General features: G+C 41.4%; 2 protein-coding genes across 2 annotated transcripts; one reads left to right on the plus strand and one right to left on the minus strand.

The window, feature by feature from the left end:
* Window positions 1–7,465: 7,465 nt before the first annotated feature.
* LOC119693654 (cuticle protein 38) lies at window positions 7,466–8,404 on the plus strand. Its single transcript, XM_038120358.2, has one exon. The coding sequence runs from the start codon at window positions 7,484–7,486 to the stop codon at window positions 8,339–8,341; it is 858 nt and encodes a 285-aa protein (XP_037976286.2). The 5' UTR covers window positions 7,466–7,483; the 3' UTR covers window positions 8,342–8,404.
* Window positions 8,405–11,289: 2,885 nt separating this feature from the next.
* On the minus strand, window positions 11,290–14,479 carry LOC119694307. The gene is made up of 3 exons (XM_038120366.2): window positions 13,999–14,479; window positions 13,725–13,728; window positions 11,290–12,243 (listed from the first exon to the last, which is right to left on the minus strand). Exons 1-3 carry the CDS (start codon window positions 14,397–14,399, stop codon window positions 11,305–11,307), a joined length of 1,344 nt encoding a protein of 447 aa, XP_037976294.2. The 5' UTR covers window positions 14,400–14,479; the 3' UTR covers window positions 11,290–11,304.
* Between the last annotated feature and the right edge of the window lie 1,144 nt (window positions 14,480–15,623).

Consider the following 15,623-nt stretch of genomic DNA (forward strand, 5'->3'; position numbering starts at 1 on the left):
CAAAATTAAGGCTAATTTCATATTACTAATAAATACAAATGTATAAAATAATGAAAATTTAAAACATCGAATGACAAAAACGCAAAATAAAAAGCAAAATAAATTTTAAAAAATCTATTCTCCATAAGTGGATGACGTTTCAACCACGAAGGAGTCGGAAAGCCACGACCAGACCTAGTTTAAATCGAAAGCTGGTTAAATACCAACACCTGAAAGAAGTTTCATGAACATTGAAAGAGGATTACAGGTGTCAGTAAGAAGAAGAATGCTGAAATCTGGGGAAAAAATACATATTTCACAAAGTGTTTTAAAATTTTCAGCTGAAAATGCTGATAAGACCGCAACGTCTGCTGGTTTTTATGATTGGCACTAATGATTGCTGAAAACCATTTTCAGGATTTTCAGCTCACATGAGTACCTCTCCAGTTATAGGTAAATAAATAGGTATTTAGCGGCCTAAGTCGAAATATCACTTTTATACCCTCAGATACCCAAGAAGCAGGTGGAAAGCCACGACCAGACCTAGATTAAATCGAAGGTTGGTTAAGTACCAATAGCTGAAAGAAGTTTCATCAACATTGAAAGAGGATTACAGGTGCCTGTAAGAAGAAGAATGCTGAATTCTGGGGAAAAAATAGACATTTCCCAAAGTTTATTGAGATTTTAGGTGGAAATCCTCATGAATCCCCTAGAAGCAGTTGGAAAGCCACGACCAGACCAAATTTAAATCAAAGGTTGGTTAATATCCAACATCTGAAAAAAGTTTCATCAACATTGAAAGAGGATTACAGGTTCCTGTAAAAAGATGAATGCTGAATTCCGGCAAAAAAAATACACATTTCCTAAAGTTTATTGAGATTTTAGATGGAAAGCCTCATGGATCCCCTAGAAGTAGTTGGAAAGCCACGACCAGACCTAATTTAAATCAAAGGTTGGTTAAGTACCAACAGCTGAAAGAAGTTTCATCGACATTGAAAGAGGATTACAGGTGTCAGTAAGAAGAAGAATGCTGAAATCTGGGGAAAAAATACATATTTCACAAAGTGTTTTAAAATTTTCAGCTGAAAATGCTGATAAGACCACAACGTCTGCTGGTTTTTATGATCGGCACTGATGATTACTGAAAACCAATTTCAGGATTTTCAGCTCACATGAGTACGTCTTCAGTTATAAGGTTGGTTAAGTACCAATAGCTGAAAGAAGTTTCATCAACATTGAAAGAGGATTACAGGTGCCTGTAAGAAGAAGAATGCTGAATTCTGGGGAAAAAATAGACATTTCCCAAAGTTTATTGAGATTTTAGGTGGAAATCATCATGAATCCCCTAGAAGCAGTTGGAAAGCCACGACCAGACCAAATTTAAATCAAAGGTTGGTTAATAACCAACATCTGAAAAAAGTTTCATCAACATTGAAAGAGGATTACAGGTTCCTGTAAGAAGATGAATGCTGAATTCCGGGAAAAAAAATACACATTTCCTAAAGTTTATTGAGATTTTAGATGGAAAGCCTCATGGATCCTCTAGAAGTAGTTGGAAAGCCACGACCAGACCTAATTTAAATCAAAGGTTGGTTAAGTACCAATAGCTGAAAGAAGTTTTATCGACATTGAAAGAGGATTACAGGTGTCAGTAAGAAGAAGAATGCTGAAATCTGGGGAAAAAAGACATTTCCCAAAGTTTATTGAGATTTTAGGTGGAAATCCTCATGAATCCCCTAGAAGCAGTTGGAAAGCCACGACCAGACCAAATTTAAATCAAAGGTTGGTTAATATCCAACATCTGAAAAAAGTTTCATCAACATTGAAAGAGGATTACAGGTTCCTGTAAAAAGATGAATGCTGAATTCCGGCAAAAAAAATACACATTTCCTAAAGTTTATTGAGATTTTAGATGGAAAGCCTCATGGATCCCCTAGAAGTAGTTGGAAAGCCACGACCAGACCTAATTTAAATCAAAGGTTGGTTAAGTACCAACAGCTGAAAGAAGTTTCATCGACATTGAAAGAGGATTACAGGTGTCAGTAAGAAGAAGAATGCTGAAATCTGGGGAAAAAATACATATTTCACAAAGTGTTTTAAAATTTTCAGCTGAAAATGCTGATAAGACCACAACGTCTGCTGGTTTTTATGATCGGCACTGATGATTACTGAAAACCAATTTCAGGATTTTCAGCTCACATGAGTACGTCTTCAGTTATAAGGTTGGTTAAGTACCAATAGCTGAAAGAAGTTTCATCAACATTGAAAGAGGATTACAGGTGCCTGTAAGAAGAAGAATGCTGAATTCTGGGGAAAAAATAGACATTTCCCAAAGTTTATTGAGATTTTAGGTGGAAATCATCATGAATCCCCTAGAAGCAGTTGGAAAGCCACGACCAGACCAAATTTAAATCAAAGGTTGGTTAATAACCAACATCTGAAAAAAGTTTCATCAACATTGAAAGAGGATTACAGGTTCCTGTAAGAAGATGAATGCTGAATTCCGGAAAAAAAAATACACATTTCCTAAAGTTTATTGAGATTTTAGATGGAAAGCCTCATGGATCCTCTAGAAGTAGTTGGAAAGCCACGACCAGACCTAATTTAAATCAAAGGTTGGTTAAGTACCAATAGCTGAAAGAAGTTTTATCGACATTGAAAGAGGATTACAGGTGTCAGTAAGAAGAAGAATGCTGAAATCTGGGGAAAAAATACATATTTCACAATAATATTTCGACTTAGGCCGCTAAATACCTATTTACCTATAACTGAAGACGTACTCATGTGAGCTGAAAATCCTGAAATTGGTTTTCAGTAATCATCAGTGCCGATCATATAAACCAGCAAACGTATTGGTCTTATCAACATTTTCAGCTGAAAATTTTAAAAAACTTTGTGAAATATTTATTTTTTCCCCAGAATTCAGCATTCTTCCTCTTACTGACACCTGTAACCCTCTTTCAATGTTGATGAATTTTCTTTCAGCTGTTGGTACTTAACCAACCTTCGATTTAGACTAGGTCTGGTCGTGGCTTTCCACCTGCTTCTAGGGTATCTGAGGGTATAAAAGTGATATTTCGACTTAGGCCGCTAAATACCTATTTACCTATAACTGGAGAGGTACTCATGTGAGCTGAAAATCCTGAAAATGGTTTTCAGCAATCATTAGTGCCGATCATAAAAACCAGCAGACGTTGTGGTCTTATCAGCATTTTCAGCTGAAAATTTTAAAACACTTTGTAAAATATGTATTTTTTCCCCAGATTTCAGCATTCTTCTTCTTACTGACACCTGTAATCCTCTTTCAATGTCGATGAAACTTCTTTCAGCTGTTGGTACTTAACCAACCTTTGATTTAAATTAGGTCTGGTCGTGGCTTTCCAACTACTTCTAGAGGATCCATGAGGCTTTCCATCTAAAATCTCAATAAACTTTAGGAAATGTGTATTTTTTTTCCCGGAATTCAGCATTCATCTTCTTACAGGAACCTGTAATCCTCTTTCAATGTTGATGAAACTTTTTTCAGATGTTGGATATTAACCAACCTTTGATTTAAATTTGGTCTGGTCGTGGCTTTCCAACTGCTTCTAGGGGATTCATGAGGATTTCCACCTAAAATCTTATTAAACTTTGGGAAATGTCTATTTTTTCCCCAGAATTCAGCATTCTTCTTCTTACAGGCACCTGTAATCCTCTTTCAATGTTGATGAAACTTCTTTCAGCTATTGGTACTTAACAAACCTTCGATTTAATCTAGGTCTGGTCGTGGCTTTCCACCTGCTTCTTGGGTATCTGAGGGTATGAGTGTAATATTTCGACTTAGGCCGCTAAATACCTATTTACCTATAACTGAAGACGTACTCATGTGAGCTGAAAATCCTGAAATTGGTTTTCAGTAATCATCAGTGCCGATCATATAAACCAGCAAACGTATTGGTCTTACCAACATTTTCAGCTGAAAATTTTAAAAAACTTTGTGAAATATGTATTTTTTCCCCAGAATTCAGCATTCTTCCTCTTACTGACACCTGTAATCCTCTTTCAATGTTGATGAATTTTCTTTCAGCTGTTGGTACTTAACCAACCTTCAATTTAGACTAGGTCTGGTCGTGGCTTTCCACCTGCTTCTAGGGTATCTGAGGGTATAAAAGTGATATTTCGACTTAGGCCGCTAAATACCTATTTACCTATAACTGGAGAGGTACTCGTGTGAGCTGAAAATCCTGAAAATGGTTTTCATCAATCATTAATGCCGATCATAAAAACCAGCAGACGTTGTGGTCTTATCAGCATTTTCAGCTGAAAATTTTAAAACACTTTGTGAAATATGTATTTTTTCCCCAGATTTCAGCATTCTTCTTCTTACTGACACCTGTAATCCTCTTTCAATGTTCATGAAACTTCTTTCAGGTGTTGGTATTTAACCAGCCTTCGATTTAAACTAGGTCTGGTCGTGGCTTTCCGACTCCTTCGTGGTTGAAACGTCATCCACTTATGGAGAATAGATTTTTTAAAATTTATTTTGCTTTTTATTTCGCGGTTTTGTCATTCGATGTTTTAAATTTTCATTATTTTATGCATTTGTATTTATTAGTAATATGAAATTAGCCTTAATTTTGAATAATGTGTGTGGTACAAATCGTAACCTACTTAATTTGGTCGCCTACACTTAGGCTGCTAACTTTAGGCTGCCAACTTCACACTGGTCTATAGGGTTTGTCTCCGTGAAAGTGGTTCTCCTAAAGTTTAACTAGTTTTATAAGGAACAGGTGATGCGTCCTACGGGAACCCGGGAAGCTCTATTTCGTGCAGTCCCATAATGTAAAGCTCAGAATGTCTGAACAAGTTCAGTGATGAAATGTTGCCTTGTCTTATGCAGTTTAATAATTAAAAGTATTTAACAGTTCACAATTATAAAATGTGTTTCAAACTTGTAATTGAATCTAATTACCCGACCGCCGTAATTTAAATGGGCTTCATTCATCGTCGCGGTAATGTTCACGCAACGGTAGCTGAATGTCTGATAGTCATCTGTGGCCTTCGCCAATTTAACTGTTTGTAATTTTGCATGCTTATTATTGCATTAAGTATACATATAAAATACACGGGCAATGAAAGTTAGATTGAGAAAATTACCAAATTACTCCTGAACGGAAAAAGCTAACTTAGTGACGCTTTCTGCAATATTTAAGCACATTTAACGGTGACGACCGAATGGCGTAGTGGTCAGTGACCCTGACTACTGAGCCGATGGTCCCGGGTTCGATTTCCGGCTGGGGCAGATAGTTGTTTAAACACAGATATTTGTTCTCGGGTCTTGGATGTGCCCGTAAAATGGCAATAGGCCCGCCCCCTATTACATTGGGACTAACATAACACTCTGGCGAAAAGTGGGTGCAGCAATGCACCTCTGCCTACCCCGCAAGGGAGTACATTGGTACAAGGCGTGAGTGCGTGTGTTTTTTTTGTTTATTTAACGGTGCCTCAGAATAAAAAATATATATTGTAACACTTTCACTTTCACTAAATAAGATTGTAAAAGTCAGCTTTAATGTCTACTTATACAGACACTTCTATACTACTTCAAAATTAAACTTCAGAAACCACCAGATAAATAAATTATATTATCTCTACATTGCAATATTATTATATCTCGGCTGGAGGAAAACAATTGCAAGAATCTTTCCGCACTTGAACTGTCAGTGACACCCAATAAATAAAACAACTCTTACAAGAGTGAATACCTATGCAGAGGAAAGTTTTATTAGTGAACTTCTCAAAAGCGGCTCAATGTACCCAACATACATTGAGAGTAATAGGCGCTTATAATTATTATTGAGTTATTAATCTTTAGTACACATAGATCAGCTGTTTTTCTTTGGCATTTTGTTGGTTGTGTTGTGAGCTTGCGTAGAGAACTAAATGGTTGTTGGTTGACAACTCCGGAGAACATTATATTTTATACTAGCTGTGCCCGCGAGCTTCGCTTCGCTTTAAAAAGATTTTCCCGTGGGAATTCCGGGATAAACAGTAGCCTATGTTCTTTCTCAGGGTCTAGACCATATGTATACCAAATTTCATTCAAATCCGTTCAGTAGTTTTGGCGTGAAAGAGTAACAGACAGACAGACAGACAGACAGACAGACACAGTTACTTTCGCATTTATAATATTAGTTAGGATTAGGATTAGGATTAGGATATATATATATATATAGAAAGTTAAGAAGTTCGGTAAAAACCTGAAACTGAAACCTGAAGGTGAATGTCAGTTTTTTTTAAAGCAACGAGTACAACCAAATACTTAGTAATTTTGCTTACCTACTTTACAAAAGTGTTATTGATACCAACCCACTTGACTTCCTGAGTCTCTCGAATGAGCTGAACCGAAGTATTTTATTTGATTTAACAAATGCAATATGTACATATTGTTTCCAATAGCATCAACTCCCATGTTATTACTGGCTCCTTAATATTTTATTGTCTGAAAGCCGATAGCATTGAACCCTTTGAGTTAATAATTAGGTAAGTACTTGAAGTTCAGGATCAATATAATTATCACACATATCTACGTGCACTGGCGAGCAATGAAACAGTTCGAGTGACATAGCAACTTTCCTTGTGGGTGGGACTTTTTCATTGCTCGGGAGTGTATTACACATACACATATTATTACTTTTGCTAAAGGTATGATTGATATTGCAATCACTTCAAGAGTGTTATATGTAATTAAAATAGTTATTGTAAATGTTGATGTCTCACGCAGTCGGAAATGAGTACCTAGACCTTACCAGTTTATTTTAAGACCTTGAAAGCCTTCAATCATAAAACAATCAGTCTACGACCATCTTATGACAAGATAGTATTCATTTCAAAGTAATCAATCATGTCATTTAAAAAGTTATGTTTCGAAGAAATATACAGATCTAAAATTTGTAAGTACATTGAAGCCTTCGGTCCTCATAATATATGTCAAGTTTACGCTATTAGGGTGTTTTGATAGCGTTATTATTGAGTGATAATGATGAGTATTGAGTATTGAGTGATTCTTATGTTATTTGTGACTATCTGTCATTTTTTAAGTAAGTATGAGGAAGTACCAGTAGTCTGTCCGGTTTATCGGGTCGGAATAAAATTGATTTTTCCACATGTAACATACATACATCGTAGGATAATAAGTAGGTATCTCCCTATTCCATACTATTTTAATATGTGCAAAACGACGCATTCCTTGCAAAATTTTGTACGAAGCCCGGGGCGCTTGCGTCCGCGTCTCGCTCTACAAACCGTGGTGTGACCACGAAACTTTGACCGCCACACACGCACGCCGAGGTCACACGCTTTTAAATTGACAACTGACTTTGTTACAATTAAATATAACCACCCGAAACTACGCCTCCAAAACATATCCGGTCAGTATAAATACGAGAGGGTGCTCGAAAAAGGTATCAGTCGTCCGTGTGCGGTCGAAGTGATCTACATAGTTTGTCCGAACACAGACCAGAGAATGAGATCGCTGGTGGTGTTCCTGGCTGTGTGCGCAGCGGCGAGCGCGTCACACGTGCTGCTGGACCCGCACGGGCGGCCGCTGGAGCCGGCGGCCGTGCTGGCGGCGCGCGCGCTGCACCTGCAGGCCAAGGCGCTGGAGCACGCGCCCGTCGCCTACGCCGCGCCCGTGCACTACGCCGCGCCCGCCGCCGTCTCCCACCAGAGCCGCGTGGACGTGCACTCCAGCCCCGCGCTGCTCGCCTACTCCGCGCCCGCCTACCACCACGCGCTCGCCGCGCCCGCGCACTACCTCAAGAAGCGCTCGCTGGCTGTCGGCCACTACGCCTACGCCGCGCCCGCCGCCGTGTCCCACCAGTCGCGAGTGGACGTGGTGTCCAGCCCCGCCGTGGCCCACGTGGCGTACTCCGCGCCCCACTTGGCGTACGCCGCGCCCGTGCACTACGCCGCGCCCGCCGCCGTGTCGCACCAGTCCCGCGTGGACGTGCACTCCAGCCCCGCCGTGGTCGAGTACGCCGCCGCTCCGCTGCACAACGCCTACTCCCACGGCTACTACGGCCACTACCTGAAGAAGCGCTCGCTGGCCCTCGCCCACGTGGCGTACGCCGCGCCCTCGGCCGTGTCGCACCAGAGCCGCGTGGACGTGGTGTCCAGCCCCGCCGTGGTGGCGCACGCCGTGGCCCCCGTGTACCACGCCGCGGCGCCCGTGTACCACGTGGCCCCCGCCGCCGTGTCCCACCAGTCCCGCGTGGACGTGCGCTCCTCGCCCGTGCACCACGGCTACGCTCCTCTCGCTCACTCCTACGCGCTGCACTCCGCCCCTCTCGCCTACTCCAGCCCGCTAGTCCACGCCTGGTGATGCAAGCAGCCAACGACCAAACAAACCAATGTAAATAAATAAAAATACAATTAATATAATTTACTCCTGATTTTTATTACATTTAACCTAGTTTGTACTACCTAATATTCAAAGTAGTATTACATTAAGGCTAGCCGCATTACAAGGTGCCAGCCCCGAATCTCGTGCACGAAGCTGAATTGCTGATGTTAGTCTTGTGTTGAGGAGGTTCAGGTCTACATTACAGTAAATATGTGAGGACATCTTACACACGGCCATCCGACTCCAAACTAGGCAGAACCAGTGATATGTGTGTCGGACAGCTGATATATCGACACGAATACATATTAAATATATAAACGACAACCAGACACAAGGCAAACACAAATGCTCATCACACATTATGTTTGCCCTGGGCAGGATTCGGCCCCAAGCTTAGGAAGCAGCTTCACTACCGCCTTAGCTACAGTGCCGTCACATTGGACAAGGCCGCATGTTATGCGACGGATCAACGTTTAGCCTGGTGGACATTTCATTATACATAGCATACTATTGTAGGGTGACCATCTTCTTTCTTATAGTCCTGTTACTCCCCTGTCGAGCTTACCTGTAGGGCTACAGACATTATTCGCCTCCACAGATTGACCATGACCATGACCATACTTATAAAATTAAAGTAAGTAATCATTTTAGTAATTACTAACATTTGTACTAGTGTAGAATTGTTATGATAAGATGACACTAACATACTTATTAAATTTATTAACTTTAGAAATTATGTATCATATTTTCAGAACACTTTACTAATAGTTATTAGTAGGAGATGAGGATTCTTATTTCCGACTCTATAGAACAAAGCGGACTCAGGTGTTACTCAATGTCCGACTCTGACATGTAAGTACCATGTGTGATCATACCAACCCGAACTGGAATAGCTATTAATAATACTGCCTACACCATTTTTCAGAACCAATGATATGGGGGACGTTTTCATGACGTTTTGAGTTTGGCAGCTTTAGAGATGTCCGAGAGTAAAATCCTATCGACTTGTACCTATCGATATTTGTATGGGTCAATTTGTATGTGTCAGATTCAACACCGACATTGATGATCAGTTCATCTTGCAAACAATGTATCCGAGCCAAATAGTTACAGTCCTGTAATATAATTATTTTTGTTTTATCAACCAAACTCAAATGAATTACAAACTCATGACATTTCGAGTTTAAAACAGCCTTTCTCGGCATTTTGTCAAAAATAACAAACAAAATGACAAGAAAAAAACAGACCGAAATTTTCCAACAACAATAAGATAATAAAACCTTAAATAAATTAAACTTTACGAAGGATATCGATGAACTAGATGAAGGTAGATATTAATAAAATATATTAAAATTGTTATTATTCTGAGAGGCAGCATAAGAGACATATGTACTCTGATTAAAAACATCATAATCATATAGTTTGTTTTAAAGCTGTTGATGAGAAAGTAAGTAGAAGAAATACTATATACCTACTTACTATAATACAATGTAAAAAAAGCTTATATTTTATCGATTTCAGAACGTCGACTTTGATGTGTCCCATCTCTAGTACGTTCCATTTTACCAAAGTGTGTACTCAAGAAATATATATTATCTGTGGTCGTTGACAATAAAATTACAGATTTAACAATATTATTCATGCGTAAAACGGAAATTTTTAAAGTGTCATCCATGTCTTAAACCCTGAAAAAGAGCGAAATGTTACTTCGTTTTGACTTCGCGATAGACCCCCAGGTTCTAACACAACCACAGAAAATAGAACAGAACAGCATATAACCTTTTTTTAAAACCAAAATAAATAAAGGAAGCTACATCCTCACCTTCTGTATTTTCAGCTTTCCGTTGGTTCACTTCTTCACTAGACTATATACGTTACGTTATGTACGGATGGTAAAAAAAGGTATCGGAACTTGTGAGCTGAAAGATGGAGACTGAGGTAGTAGCTAATTTCGAAAAGACATTCAGAATAAAACATACACTTAGGTATAGGTCACTTTAGTTCCTACAGCTTTACAAAAAGGAGCCGCAGTTTGGAATCCCGTGCTATACCTTATTGTTTTTTTTGGAATTCATGTAAAATTTCATAAACCCTTATACGTAATACCATAGCTATTATAAATGGTGAAGAGATACACAATAGTAACTGCATAATTATCTAAAAAAATAAGTTTTTCCCACTGATATTCCAAGGCGGTCGGCTTTTATTATTTTCCTCGGATGATCGACACAAATGTAGAGAGTTCAGATGCAGTACGCAGTTACGCAGGACCAACTGTTTTGTAGATGGTCAAAATTCGGATATACATTGTATAGAATTCACTTATATGAAGCGTCGGTAGTTGAGCTATTTTATTTATGATTTTTTTACATTATTGTTTTCCTAAATAATGTGACTTAAACCTAGTAAAAGTTTATCTGCACATCAGATTACATTGCTAGCTTCAGTGATCGTAACATGATCATTGAAATTAAGCGACACATGGCACAGTCACCCATCCAGTGAGCGACCGATTTCAAGTAGTTGATGTCCTTCTGACGGCACGTTAAGCCGCGGGTCCCGTTGCTATTTCGGGAGCAGACGTAAAGCCTAGTCAGAACTGCACTCGGGCAGCTTGAAAACATCTGACAGTCGGGTTGCCCACTTACCCGACAACTCTCTCAGCACCATAGACTTAGTAAATACTAGTATGTACTAAGTCTACGCTCAGCACAAGCTTACTTGTTCTGGAGTCCACCATCCTGCACTAGGCCAGCGTGGTGGATTAGCCCTAAAACCCTTAATTTATTGGAATGAGACCTGTTCCCCAGCAGTGGGTACTTGATGGATTGTGATGATGATGATGAAGATGATAATATTTTTGTAATCAAAATCAGGAGTAAATTATATTAATTTATTTTTTATTTATTTACATTGGTTTGTTTGGTCGTTGGCTGCTTGCGTCACCAGGCGTGAACTAGCGGGCTGGAGTAGGCGAGAGGGGCGGAGTGCAGCGCGTAGGAGTGAGCGAGAGGAGCGTAGCCGTGGTGCACGGGCGAGGAGCGCACGTCCACGCGGGACTGGTGGGACACGGCGGCGGGGGCCACGTGGTACACGGGCGCCGCGGCGTGGTACACGGGGGCCACGGCGTGCGCCACCACGGCGGGGCTGGACACCACGTCCACGCGGCTCTGGTGCGACACGGCCGAGGGCGCGGCGTACGCCACGTGGGCGAGGGCCAGCGAGCGCTTCTTCAGGTAGTGGCCGTAGTAGCCGTGGGAGTAGGCGTTGTGCAGCGGAGCGGCGGCGTACTCGACCACGGCGGGGCTGGAGTGCACGTCCACGCGGGACTGGTGCGACACGGCGGAGGGCGCGGCGTAGTGCACGGGCGCGGCGTACGCCAAGTGGGGCGCGGAGTACGCCACGTGGGCCACGGCGGGGCTGGACACCACGTCCACTCGCGACTGGTGGGACACGGCGGCGGGCGCGGCGTAGGCGTAGTGGCCGACAGCCAGCGAGCGCTTCTTGAGGTAGTGCGCGGGCGCGGCGAGCGCGTGGTGGTAGGCGGGCGCGGAGTAGGCGAGCAGCGCGGGGCTGGAGTGCACGTCCACGCGGCTCTGGTGGGAGACGGCGGCGGGCGCGGCGTAGTGCACGGGCGCGGCGTAGGCGACGGGCGCGTGCTCCAGCGCCTTGGCCTGCAGGTGCAGCGCGCGCGCCGCCAGCACGGCCGCCGGCTCCAGCGGCCGCCCGTGCGGGTCCAGCAGCACGTGTGACGCGCTCGCCGCTGCGCACACAGCCAGGAACACCACCAGCGATCTCATTCTGTGGTCTGTGTTCGGACAAACTATGTAGATCACTTCGACCGCACACGGACGACTGATACCTTCAGTTCGAATGGTATGCTTTTTATAGTTGTACAATTAACATTGCCGCCTTATTATTTTAATGACTATTAGTGAACTACAATGTCAAAGTAACACGAAAGTAATCTGACCTCGCGCCCAACGTACGCAAATACAAGTTGGAAGCGAGCTCCCGCCGCCGGCCGACGACCAAGCCGGAAGTACGCACTGAGCACTCTCATTTTGACACGTAGGTAACCTAGACCAAGTTGGAAATTATTCAATAGATAGGTACTTGTGTACAACTTGTGTGTGTGATGTTTCCATGATAAATTATTCTACTTAATAGAACCTATGATGGACATGGAAATAACATTTTGTTCTTAATCTTGGTTACAAACACTAAGTACTTACTTTTTATCAAGTACTTGGTGAGCATTTGTAGCTCGAATTTATTAAAGTTTTTTCGTGCTAATCAAGCAACATAATTTATAAAATTGGTATTCCGAAATCTAGTCAAGATTAAATTAATTATCCCAAAATACCCTATACCCTGCTGATATAATTCTAAAAGTAGGTACGTCTAGAAGCCAAGGATCGTACGCACTTCATGCGACATAATACAAAGCGATAGAGTTTATCAATTGAAGTCCCCTATTTCAAAATTAAATTACCAGGTTCAGTTTTAAATTTCGTGGAAATAATAGCTCTTTCAATACACTCACACAATAAGTTCTGAAATACCTTCAGGCGGTTAAGTATGCTTCAAGTGAGAATTTCCCCGTTAAATCTTATAACTTATTTCATATACGGGGTTGGAAAATAGCTCGTACTCTGGCGGAAACATACCTTTCTTCGTCTACACAATAAAATTTCTGTTTTATGAAAATTTACTAGTTTTTGAAACATATATTTTTATTTATCTTATAATGCTAAGTTGTTTCTTTAAAAATGGTGAGTTATTTTCGTTTAATGAGCCAGCATTCCCTCCAGGGCCTTACTTACTTTTCCATTATTTAAATAAGGTTCGCTTTTGCTTGTTTCATCGGTGTTCATACGAAACGCTCTCTTTCAACATCCGGGTAGTACAATCAGGGAGGTCACTCTATCATGACAAAAAACAAACGAACGATATCTGCATCATACAATTGGCATATTTACCGTCTGTTTTGTTTTGTTTATATTAGGAGTCGTGAGTGCAGTAGCGCTCTGAAACTTAGTTTTCCGTAAACTAGAGTGACCTCCTACAGTACCGTACAAAGGGAGGCTTCTATCACATAGCAACACCTCATGTTAAATGTCCCAGAATCGGATGCCGCCTGCGAAGATATTTGTTCTTTTGTCTAATTAAATATTTCATGTTTACTGTGTGTTACTAGCCGCTTATAAAGCTTACAATTTTCACTCGTGCTACTCGTGCTAGTGTGTTGCTAGTTCTGAGGTGGCACTAAGTATTAAGGGGAGACTATATTATTTACTTTATTTCTAAAGCACCCAAGTTCATAAGATGAAGATTATTCCTAGTAATTACAATTTTCAACCATCCTGTAATTATATTAAACCGGTACATACACTAACATGAAAAATTGTTGTTACATTTATGCTAGAGGTAAATAATATAACGATGTGATAATGGCGATAAATTATAACGTATGTTTTGTAAGGGTCGTAACATTATATTTATTTGTCTATTTGAATTTGTATTCCATAAGCTCTCAAATATCACTTTATAAATAATTCATAAAATAAATACAAATATCAAAAACTACAAATATTCATAGCCGGATCTTCATCGCTGCGGTCGTTTTGGTTTACCAGGCGGAGGCGTAGAGCGAGGGCGCCCAGACGGAGCGCGCGCCCAGGGCTGGGGCGGCCACGTACTGCAGCAGGGCGGGCGGGGCCACAGCGTGCTCGACCACCGCTGGAGAGGTCCTTACATCCACGCGGGACTGGTGGGACACGGCCGAGCCTCCAGAGTACACGGTGTGCGCAGGCGCAGCGTACACCGCGCGGGCCTCCACCACGGGCTCCACTAGCTCGTAGACCGGCGCCTCAGCCACCGCCACCACCGCCGGCGAGGAGTGCACGTCCACGCGGCTTTGGTGGGACACCGCCGACGGCAAGGCATAAGCCACTGCATGCCCAATAGACCTCTTCTCAAGAGGAGCAGCCACCGCCGCCGCGACCACAGCAAACAACACCACCAACGAATTCATCTTCAGAGGTCTGTGTTGGAATCCGGAACAGATCACTTCTTACCGAATGTCGGTCGACTGATGCCTGTCTAACGTTCGTCCCGCTATTTATACTGATGATCATAATCTGTCAAGCTGAGGGCGGAGAGGACGGAACTGACCGTCCTTGCCGAAATCAGATCCTCAAAGGCCGCGCTGCTCGAGTTACGCCTTCTATTCGTTGTAGCAAGGAGATAGTTGACATTTGACGACTGCCGTGAAGCCTACACGCAAAAAAGCTTGTCGCTAATCTACATTGTTTACGTCACTAAAACTATTTACAAGGGCAGGTGTGTACCAATGGTGCTAGTATGTCCGCAAAACATCCGCAATGGTCACCAAGTGGGCTCACTCGGTTAGTCAAACGTTTAATTAATCGGTAATTTGTTTTGGCGTGTAAGTACTAACCAATATTGCCTATTTTACATAACCAGATTCAAGTTACGAGTACTAGTGTTGACGATGAAACTGCCGTTACTTAGGCGTGTAATAAATCAAAGTAGGTACCGCCGCCGATTTATCACCCGAAAAACAGGAAGGAACAAAATTGACCGGCGTTAATAGTCTTGCTAATTGCGAAAAGTATAACTGCGCAAATTTAATCGAATCTCATTAAATAAGTATAATACTACGTTTTAACTAAGATTTAATACTAATTTAAATTAAATTCCTTGCAAATAACAGAAAATCCAAAATATGTGAAGGAATTCAACTTAGAGCTAATAGACAAATCGAAAGAATATTAGCAGGTAGTAATAATTATACCTATTCGACATAAACGATGACTCGCAAAATGGACAAACTTTTGTCAAAGACTTGGTATCAAATACATTATTTAATCTCAAAAAGCTACAAGATATCGCCTGCCATCTGCATACCTGAATCTAATCGCATCCATTTTATACAGGGTTGTATATTGTGGCTGACGTGGTAACAGCACAAGTTATGATTTTGTACCATGAACCAAATAAAGGCATGCCATTAACACTCTATGCATTGCAGGACGTTAAAATATGACCCACCTTTCAAATATAATGTTGAGAAGGTTTTGTACATGCAATAGTTGTATTGTGTTACTACAATATTTGTATTATACCTACGCATATCAAGTACAAGTTAACATAGCTTCCTAGTTGCGTTTAAGTACAATAGGTAGTATTATGTACATTCATAATGATTATGTAAGTTTAATTTAGTAAAGTACTT

The sequence above is a fragment of the Plutella xylostella genome, chromosome 29, assembly GCF_932276165.1.
Source record: "Plutella xylostella chromosome 29, ilPluXylo3.1, whole genome shotgun sequence".
Taxonomy (NCBI): Eukaryota; Metazoa; Arthropoda; class Insecta; order Lepidoptera; family Plutellidae; genus Plutella; species Plutella xylostella.

Bases quoted from the DNA above. Each gene is read 5' to 3' on its own strand.
- LOC119693654 (XM_038120358.2), top strand. From the start codon at position 7,484: ATGAGATCGCTGGTGGTGTTCCTGGCTGTGTGCGCAGCGGCGAGCGCG.
- LOC119694307 (XM_038120366.2), bottom strand. From the start codon at position 14,399: ATGAATTCGTTGGTGGTGTTGTTTGCTGTGGTCGCGGCGGCGGTGGCT.